The 10,082-nt window shown below is 44.3% G+C and overlaps 2 protein-coding genes across 4 annotated transcripts in view; one reads left to right on the forward strand and one right to left on the reverse strand.

Moving 5' to 3' along the window:
* Nucleotides 1–10,082, forward strand: part of TMEM255A (transmembrane protein 255A) — a 67,438-nt gene that overhangs the window by 23,723 nt on the left and 33,633 nt on the right. For all 3 annotated transcript variants that reach the window (XM_019521596.1, XM_019521594.1, XM_019521595.1), the window contains exons 3-5: nucleotides 847–909; nucleotides 7,511–7,600; nucleotides 9,790–9,852. In XM_019521596.1, the coding sequence (XP_019377141.1) occupies nucleotides 847–909; nucleotides 7,511–7,600; nucleotides 9,790–9,852 (216 nt within the window). The remainder of the gene's footprint in view (nucleotides 1–846; nucleotides 910–7,510; nucleotides 7,601–9,789; nucleotides 9,853–10,082) is intronic.
* ZBTB33 (zinc finger and BTB domain containing 33) overlaps nucleotides 383–10,082 on the reverse strand; it is a 60,789-nt gene continuing 51,089 nt past the window's right edge. The window contains exons 2-3 of the transcript XR_002098325.1: nucleotides 2,003–2,321; nucleotides 383–885 (exon numbers count right to left, since the gene is read on the reverse strand). The gene's annotated coding sequence lies outside the window, so the exon portion shown is untranslated. The remainder of the gene's footprint in view (nucleotides 886–2,002; nucleotides 2,322–10,082) is intronic.

The raw sequence follows: 10,082 nt of genomic DNA on the forward strand, positions 1-10,082 counted from the left end.
GGTTGCCATCTTAGAACCAGAAAAAAAAAATCATACACAAGAAGTCAAACACCTGGTTGGTGTCATCTGACCTCAGCACTCTTCCCTGCCCAGGGCGGGGTCAGACTTGATGATGTACTGAGGTCCCTTCTGACCCTAAAAATGGATGAAATCTAGTCAACAAAGTGAAGGTAACCCCTGAATAAAGTGAGATATATTGTCTGATAGTTTTTGATTATTGTTTGTTACCCCTAAAAATAGCTTTTGACATCCCTTTAAATGAGATAGCACTGGAAGAAGGTAAATGAAATGCGAAACCAGGTTTCAAAGGCATGAATACAACACGTATTTCTAACAGCTGAACAATCTCAATGGTTAACGGAAAGCTTTGGTTATTTTTGAAAAATCCTTGGGGTAACCAGGTAGAAGCAGATATTGCAAGCATTTGTCCTCCCATCAGGTCTATTCTTTGTACTTAAAGTTACTTATATGTATACATACTTGTAGGACACAGCTTTCATATGCCAACCTAATTCCAAGAAGTTCCATAATACAAATCCTCATTCATTTCCCATTTCCAAATATTACTGATAGGGAAAAAACAATTTTTTAATCCATTCATTCTTTCTGATATGTAAATTGTGTACTCAGCAATTTCAGCCAGTAAGGAGTAGAAGCATTACAACAATGTGATTTAAGTATTTATTTTCTTCAGTTGCATGAGGTTTGTTTATCTTGTATTTTCACTAAGAGGAGAAAAAGTCGTTTGCAGTACTTTTTTTTTTGCTTTTGGATTTACTGTGTGTGTGCTGAATATGTTGGGTGTCTTCTTTCTCTAAATACTCACAATGAGGTGTTGTTTTTCAGCTTGGCTTTGGGTCATTTCTTGGAATAATTGGATCAAACCTCATAGAAAACAAACGCCAAATGGTAAGTTCAGTAGTTGTGTGGTCAGTACTCTATTCCGCGTGTTCAGTAGAGCTGCTCTCATTTATACCAGCTGAGTATCTGGCCTCAAACCCAGAAGAGAGAGTGTGTGAGGGAGTGAGCAAGTGGGTGTATTAGCAAATGCAGCATCTAATAATCAGAAAAGATAATTTAAGGCCTGGTCTTCACTGCAAACTTTCACTGGCAGAGATGTTGCATTGGCAGAGCTGTCTTGTGGCTGGCTGCTGAAAAAAGCTATCCCAGTGAATGCACAGTTTCATGGGTACAAGTTTAATTTGTCCTAGGACAGTTTGCTGGTACAGTCAGCCAGTCTAACTATAGTAGCAAAGTGCTGCAATCAGACGCCTGGCCTAAGCTGGGGACGTGCAGGCCTTGCTTTGGCAAATCTGCTTTGCTAGCAGGCTGATAAGTTTCTTAGTTGGAGGGCCTGGACACAAGATGGGTTGACTGTGGTGTAATATATGTCATTTTTGTACACTGATGTAAGATCCATCAGTGGCCAAAGCTGATAAGTGACCAGCTCTCCCTGGGTAGCTGGCACTGTAGACTGCTATTATGGTGATGAAGCTGTGAGCAAATGGCTACCCTGGCATAGAAGCAGGACACATGAACCCTGCTATAACTTACACCAGTATAGATTTACCCTTGATTTTCAGACTCTGGCATGTTACACTGGTGTGGGTCTATAAGTTGTTCCTTGGTTACTCATAGCTGACTGGTGAGACATGTCACATACTTGAAGAGTTGGCCTTCAACCAAACTAAAATTCCTGTCTAGGGGCTATGGAAGAGTTAAGCTCTTAGTGGTTTTTTTCTATTTGTACAGTGCCTAGCACAGTGTGGGTCCTGGGGTAGGGCTTGTAGGTGCTATGACAATACAAATAATATTGGAAGATGCAACCAAGTATGGCCTGTGTTCTGTTTTAATGATGCAGAAGGAACCTTCAAGAGAAATTGGTTATGAATCATCTGCATTTGCTACTTAAAATGCTCAAATGTTGGCTGCTGTCAAACCCATTCTTTCCACTTGTTAGCAACATGACTGCAATATTTATTTGGAACTTACAAGAACTTACCACTGTCCTCCTTGCCCTTGGTGTTGAGGAAAGCAGGATGCTGGGGAATGTCAGACACTTGTGTGTGAGGGAGATGGGTTGCACCTTGTACTTCTCTGGTCCCCTGCACATCAGCATCTCAAAGCACTTTACACATGTTAGGGGTCACCTGCCAAAGGCAGAGAAGATTAGCATATACCCTTCCTTTTATTTTTGTCTTAGTCATGTAGAAAAGTCTTGAAGGTTTTGTTTTAACAGCCTGCCTTTTGGTGAGGTGCTTCTTGTCCCCTCTTGTGAATTCAGGCTCTGTCTCTCCTGGAAGACTGCAAGGTTGGAGAATCTGTGGAATGGCATCACAAAGGCAAAGAGAGGGCAAAGTTGGGCAGGGAGGTGCTTTTTATCAGCACCTTCCTTAAACCTTTCTCATTTCCCTTTTAACACCCATTTACATTCAATGACTAAAACACATTTTGGAGAAAGCAGTCTTTGCTAAGGAATGAGCATTGCTTTCCTCTTCCCAGCCTTCAGTTAAGGTTTCAGAAATAAAGATGCATATCATTTGTGACCACCTGAAAGTTTCTGTCAAAACCAGGTTTCCCTCTTAATGTCAAAATGCCCTTCCCCCCCCCCAAAACCAAGAGGGAAAAGGTTCCTGTGCATTCAGTTAATTAGAATTATTCAAAAACATAAACTTGAGAACTTAGAAGAATGAGACTAAGGTAGTTGATCAAGCCCAATGACTTTTCTGTACCAGAATCATTGTTTTTAATAAATTTCTCTTCTGGCGGACTTGGGGCATTGGCCAGTTTGCTGTTGATGGTACTGTATTTTAAGTAATCAGTATAAAAACAGATAAAATATTTAGTTTAAAAGCTGAACAAACTGGCATATCTGTAAGGAGGGTGGAAGTGGAATTTTACACAGAGTCCAAGAGTGATTGAAACAGAACCCCTTCTGGAAATAATAATATGTTCAGAAAAAAATACAAAATGTCTATCAGATATTTTTGGAGCAGCAATCCCTGAGTAATGCCAGTAATGAAAGGCAGGGGGCTCTGAAATCAATTTTTGCTTTGTATGCAACTGTAGTTTAATGAACAGTATTTGGGAGAGGGGTCACTAATGCAATTTGTGCTTTATGTATTGTTAAGCACCTCTCCAAATGAGCGGCATAAAAGGGGAGGTTTATTCATATTCAGTAACACAGGGGTCTGAACCATAAACATGGGAAACATGGAAAACATCAGGTAACAAAATCCATCAGCCTTACTCCAATACCACCTACATGGAGAGGAGAGAAATTATTAAGCACTGTGGCACAGACCCTTGTATCTTTGCTGTGCAGCATCTTTGCTTTAAGCCTTTTCTAAAATGCTTTTATCCTCTGAAGCAGAGGAGGAAACATTTTTATTGTGAAACATTCGCAAACCTCCTCTCTATTCTCACCCCAGGGTGATTGTAATCGCTTATATTTAAAGCTAACATTGGGGCAGGTATTAAAGGACCCTTGAGTCTACCTTAAAAGTCACATAGCACAGTGATTCTCAACCTGTGGGTCGTGACCCAAAAGTGGGTCACAAGAATATATGAAAGGGTCACTAACACACTTTAAAGTGAATCAACAAACTTTAAAAATTGATTCTTCTTTAAAGGAGAACAACATGAGAAACCGTGGCTTTTCCCCTGCAGCCTGGCAGAGTCCCAGCCTCTGAGGGGCTGCTTGGGGCCCCCATACCCTACATGCATCCCCCCCACACCTCACACTGGGGGGGCTGGGACCTCGAGGCAGGGGGCACCAGGTCAGGAGTGAGGTGCACTGGGTCAGGACTGGCACTTGATGTTTACAAATGGGTCCTGGTACAAAAACAATTGAGAACCGCTGCCATAGCAGATGGAACCAAGGTGGTTAGCACTGTGGGATCAGCCAGATTTTCGCAGGCCACCAGCAGGTGGCTCTGGAACCGCAGTGTGGAAGCTACTGCTTTGCAGGTGGATCTGTGAATCTCAGTATTTGTTCTTTCCCACTGCCTGAAGAGTTAAACCTAACCTCTAGGAGATCATCTCAAATGGACACTGAATTTCCCTACCCAGAAATACACAGGAAATGGCTGTCACTGTCCCTGTAAACCAGCAGAGCTTGGGTTTACCAGAACTGCAGGTTCTACATCACAACTACATCACAGTAATGGGGCTCCATCTTCTTTCTGGTCTTAGCCCCCCTTGGCCTCATGGCTTGATTTGCCTTGGAATAGCACTTTGCCGTTCTCCTCTTGGGCTTGGATCAGAGTCAGCTGCTCCATTCTGTTGCAGCCGGGGCTGGGCCAGGCTGCACAGTGTACAGACTCTTCCACCCCCGCCCAGCTTCCTGTTGGTGTTGCACAGTCCTGGCACCATGACTGCTGGTGGCTGGACCCACATGGGCTGGGGCACAATGCAACATACCGAGTAGCCATCCCACCTGCCCGCTGCAATGAGCCACTGCTGCCATAGCACCACTACTCCATACCAGCTGCAGGGGGGGAGCTCAGCTTGGTGCAGCTGCCCTTGACCCTCCTGGTGCGGCAGTGGTTCATTGCAGCAGGCGGGCAGATGGGATGACTACCTGGTGCGCTGCATCATGGCCTGTCCCATGGGGGCCTAACTGCCAGCAGCCAAGGTGCCAGGACCCTGAAGCACCAACAGGAAGCCAGACAGAGGGAGGATGGATGCAGGGGGGCAGCAGAGGAGTCTGTGCTGCGCAGTCTGGCCCAGCCCTTGCTGTGGCAGAGTGGAGCAGTTTGGGGAGCAGCCCTCCCTCCTCAGGCTCCTGGCCGTGGCCGGCAGGCTGGATAGTCCCCCAGCTCACCAAAACTCCTTAAGTGGCCCTCCAGCCCAAATAATTACCCACCCCTGGGTCAGAGAAACACCTGCCCTCACTAATCCTGGCTGGAGGCTCTGCTGTCCAGCCCTCGTGTCTGGAGGGTTGCATTCCCTGCCGCGTATTCAGCACAGGCAGGAGGAAGTGATACATGGAAGAGAGGCATCTCTTCTCCATCCTGCAGGTTGTGTTGCAGCTGTAGGTGGCTTGCAGTAGCAGATAGCAAGTGTTTTGGTGCCAGCTCTGCAGGGGGCAGGCAGATGTGGTACCAAGCCACTGCTTTCCCTTGTGTCATGGCTGCCTCATAACCGCGACATAGTCCCTCATGACGGTTCTGTCCCAACTGGGTTTCCCATGGGGCTTTGGTCTCTGCTTGCAGTGCAGCAGCAGCAGTAGCGCACGATCAGTCGCTGGTGAGTCAATGCGATCAGATTACGCCTGTCCTGCGTTCTTTTCAGGGCTGCCTATAAATGCCTGAGTGACTTGAAGTTGGCATTGACACTTCTTAGAGCCTTGAGCAGTTTAGATTCATCCTCTGTCAACATATCCCCCTGAGCCCTATCCTGATGCACACAAGTAACACCACCTGTGTGTCATCCCATGCCTCCTTATGCTGGTAGGGATTACATCTTTGCCTTGAGAACATGGAACTCCGTCCAACCCTCTGGGTCATTGTCTGTCACATAAAACATTTGTAGCATGTTTACCGTGTCCATGCTGGTCCTTATTCGTGTTGGGCATAAATAAAGACCTGCTGCTTTGAAGAAGATTATTTTTATAGGTGGCATGTCTAGGTCCTTGGACCTGTTTAGTGCCCAGGTGGGACTTAACAACTATTTTTTCCATGAACTTCTTCAGTGCATCTGTTTGCTGAAAAGAGGCCTCAGGCCTGCATGTTTTCCAGCTGCCCCTTCACACTGGTAGCTGGACAGGCAGCAAAAAAATAACTTGTGCAACAAGCCACAGGGCTTCACTGAGCTGTGAGGAGCACTGCCGTAGGCCATTCAGTGGGCTGGTGATCTAGCTTGGCTAAAATAAAAATTGACCCAAATGATAGCCCAGATCAGAGCCAAGTCTTCTGCAGGAACAAATCTATCTAGCTGCTTTTCCTTCACCCCTCCCAGTTCCTTTTTTGGTTCTGCATCTACACTTCCCACTTTTCAAAGTGCAGGAAGTTGTGTAAGGGGATGTATTTTAACCGTTAGGTGCTTTTGGTGTTAGTGTTTTCAGGCTTTTCTTTGCAATGGTGAGGGCTAGAAACTCGTTTTTAAAACACTGAAAGGTGAGATTCTCACAATATGGCATGGATCTGGGAGGTGGAGGACTAAGAAAAATTTCCTGATATACAAAACTTGGTTTTCCTGTTGGAGATGTGAGTGGCTGATATGATTTTCAAAATGATATAGGCTTAGATTAATATTTTTACTCATGCCTTGCTGACATATACTGGTAGAACATATTCAGCTAATGCATTTGAAAAATCTGGGGTAAACCAAACATGCATACAGCCTTCAACATACTCTAATCTGGTTGCATTAAAGACTGCAAACAAGCCTTACCATCGCTGCTGCCAAACCTGCAATAGACTCGAAATGTTAGCTAACCCATTTTGAAAATACAGTTTTAAGTCCTAGCATAGACATGGTCTGACAGAATACCTTTCATCTGAGCTGCTGAAAGCATTTTGCACAGATAAAATATGCCCACTGAAAAGCCAAGCAGTTTACAGTCACAAAATGAGTTAGTGGCAGAGATATTAACAAAGAGCTAGTGTTGCCAACACTCAAGATTTAATTGGCAATCTTGTGATGGGCAGCGGCACTTAGTCACATGATTGCATGAGAGCCTCAGTCTTGAGTTTACAAGTAGGTAAGTTTCTAGTCCTCGGTTTTAGAAACCAACATGTGTGAACTCTGCTAGCTGAGAAACCACAAAGCCAATAAGAAGAACTAACAAATCTGAAAACACAGAGCTTTCAGCAGCCTGGTTAAAGTTCCCTTCTGATTGGTTCAGCTTTCACTGGTGTTGATGCTGTCAACATTATGCTAATACTCTAGTTACCAACAGAGTCTTCCAGGGAAAAAAAAGTGAATAGGGGAGCTCTGAACTCCTGTGGAAAACAACGTGGACAGGACAACTTCAAAAGGGGGAAGGAAGGAAAAGAGACAATTTTCAGGTCTTCAGATGGCAGAAAAATCAGACAGAAGCGTTCAATCAGCAGCAAATATATTTGACACAAAATACTTGTGTTCACAGGGATGAGTGTACGATATGACAGAAAGTTTCAGACATAACCTCTGTGTGTCTTTTAAAGCAACTCGGGTGCTGCAACAGTCGGTTCTGCACTTGTTAGTCTTGTTAACCTGAAGTTACAGTAGGAAACCCTTAATTCAAGTCTCCATCAGAGAACCTTGTGTTGTGCTTTGATGTCCCTTTTTCACTTGGGTTGTAGTGTGTGTTTAACCCACACACCATGACAAATTCTCCCCTTTGATATGCATCCCATTAATTTCAATGAGAGTCATCTTCAGGCTGCCTAGGGCAGGATTTGCATCATTAAAAGTCTAGGTGGTCATTGCTAGTGACTTATAAAACTGGTCCATCCTGTTGTGTAAATGTGTGAAGTCTGTTTTATAGAAGCAGATGACACCTTGCTTTGTTTTCTTGCCTTAGCTAGTGGCATCAATTGTCTTCATCAGCTTTGGAGTCCTTGCTGCATTCTGCTGTGCCATCGTGGATGGTGTCTTTGCTGCCAGACACATAGTAAGTATTTCCTAAAGAACACGCATGCTGCAGCATATTCCTAATATAGGACAGATACCGTCTGTACGGTGGATCAGCCCATCTGTGTAGTTCAGGAGGAGAATAGGTTCTGAATGATATTTAGCCATACATTAGTCTTATGTCTTGTGTTACAGCCATGGGTTCAAATATAACATCACTCATTAGCTGCTATCCAGATGTATGTCCCATTCTCTGTGGGGAGCCAACTAGTCACCCTCACATAAGTATGAACTTGAGAGCTGTTCAAATCTTTTTTTGTTGAAATCTTTTTTGACTAAAAATAGCTTTTTAATAATTTTTTTTTTTTTAGGAAAATGTGTCAAGTTTGACAACATTCCCATGAGAAATATAATAAAAGATTTTCATTTTGAAACATGGAGAATTTTGTGTTTATTTGAAAATTTTGTTTCACATGTTATTTTCTTGGATGGGTTATTTATAATTTTTTCCTTTTATCACATATGAGTAGTTATCTTGCCATGTCATAATATCATGTCGTTAAAATACTCTATTTTATTTTTTCAAATCATTTAAGGGAGATCATTTCTTAGTACTGAAGCACCATATCTTCCCCTAGATTAGTCTTTCCTGTTCATGATGTAATGAAATAGCTTGATATTTTAGCATCGTTTATCAAACTCTTTCATTATAACATAAACCAGAATGATTGATCCTAGAAGGGAATATGTTTCTTTTGTTCTGTACTGAGCAACAAACAGCAGATACTTTGATCTCCAAAAGGTAGTTTCAGTTGGTGCTAATTTATTATTATCCATCACAACCTGGCAGTAGCAGGACATAAAATGCATATAATGTAAGAACAACAATATAACAATGAAAATACTTGAATAAAAATGTTGCGTGAAAGCTTGAAATGTTAAACAGACTTAAAAATTTCCAAATACACAAATTCTGTTTCATGGGAAATTTTTAAAAAAGAAAGGTTGCTAGTTTTGTTTGGAATCTCAGAGTAAGGGCAGATTTCACGTGATTGGAACTCCCCGTAATGTGGGAATTCCAAGTTTCCACCAGCCCTAGCCCCTCGTTGCCTTTGCTTCTGAATGGAAACACCTCCATTTGCTGACAGAAGAGAGGTGACTTGACTGTAGTAAAATGCTTGGCTCCATGGCATTTCTCTGCGTCTGTCCAGGTGTTATGAGTAGATCCAGGCCCTTTCTGACTTCCACGCTTCTCTGCCAGGCAGAGCATTGGCTCTAATAAAAATACATACCCATTTCCCATGCTGTGCAGGGATGGGAATCTGAGCTCCGTCCCAGCGTTCATACACAGGTGACAGTGAAAGCTTGCCAGGCTCTGGTTTCTGCTTCTTGATTAATCAACAAGTTTTTGGCCCTGCCTTACTCTGCATGGGTCCAAGAAGGTCAGCTTCGTACAAGTGTTAAGGATGTCCAAGTTGTCGCTTCAAGTACATAGTGTTCCTTCTGCTACCTGCCATCACCTCACATGCAGTATAAACACAGAGCCAGGTTTTGCACAGAGCACAGCTTCTAGCAGCTCGCATGGAGACAGCTAAACAAAGATAAGTCTCTCTGGAGGGCTGTTGCCAGGTGTGGCCTCAGCCCCCGCTTCCTGTCCGGTTCATGTTTAGGTTTACTGTTGTTTTCAACCTCAGCTAAAGTATACTAGAGGTACAGGTCAGCCCAGCAGGAGGTTTTTGCCCAGCCTGGGAACCCAGCCTGTTTGCACTGAAGACTCTTAACTAAACTGCTTGAGTACTGATAGTCCTCCAGTGCCTTTCTGCAACTCCTCCATGTACCCAAGCCAGTTCTCCCATTTCACCAGGATGGAACAGGGAAGGTCAGCTTTCTCCATCATTCAGAGATGGTGGGGCATGTCCTCAGGGGTCCCAGTGGTGCACGTGCAAGAGTACAGCATTGGTGGGGACACAAACCTAGGTAGGGCATTGTGATATGGCTGCTTCCACCCAGGCCAGGCTACCTCAGGTGCCAGTCACCAAAGCTGACTGCAATGAAGAATAAAACAGTCCTAGTGGAAGCTGGAATCCCTCTGACCCATGGCCATATTAGGTAGGGAGCATGGGATTCTTTTGAGAATCTGGCCCGTGTCCCAACTCAGCTAGCTGAAATGCCTGAGGTTGGCCCCTCTGGTTTTTCCTGAAATGCTAAACTCAGTATTTTCTTCTGCAGGATCTCAGGCCGCTGTATGCAGGACGATGTCAGTATTACTCCAAGAGTACAACTCCACCTGAGGTGAGAGTGCCTTTTACTGGTGCCACTTCCTAAGGGGACTGGCACTGTCTGGGGCTGGGGGCCCTGCACACTTATCAGGGGCCCAGATTCCCAAGCTTGGAGTCATTTATGCTCCAGGAGCAGCCTCTGGGAAGAAAGGAGCACTAGACTTGCAGAGTGAGTGCAATGTCCCTGAGATCACAGGGACTGTAGCACAGCGGGGTGGGAAAGGACATTTGGGAAAGGGGTGG

The sequence above is a fragment of the Gavialis gangeticus genome, unplaced genomic scaffold, assembly GCF_001723915.1.
Source record: "Gavialis gangeticus isolate Ggan-Ray unplaced genomic scaffold, GavGan_comp1, whole genome shotgun sequence".
In the NCBI taxonomy this organism is placed as follows: Eukaryota; Metazoa; Chordata; order Crocodylia; family Gavialidae; genus Gavialis; species Gavialis gangeticus.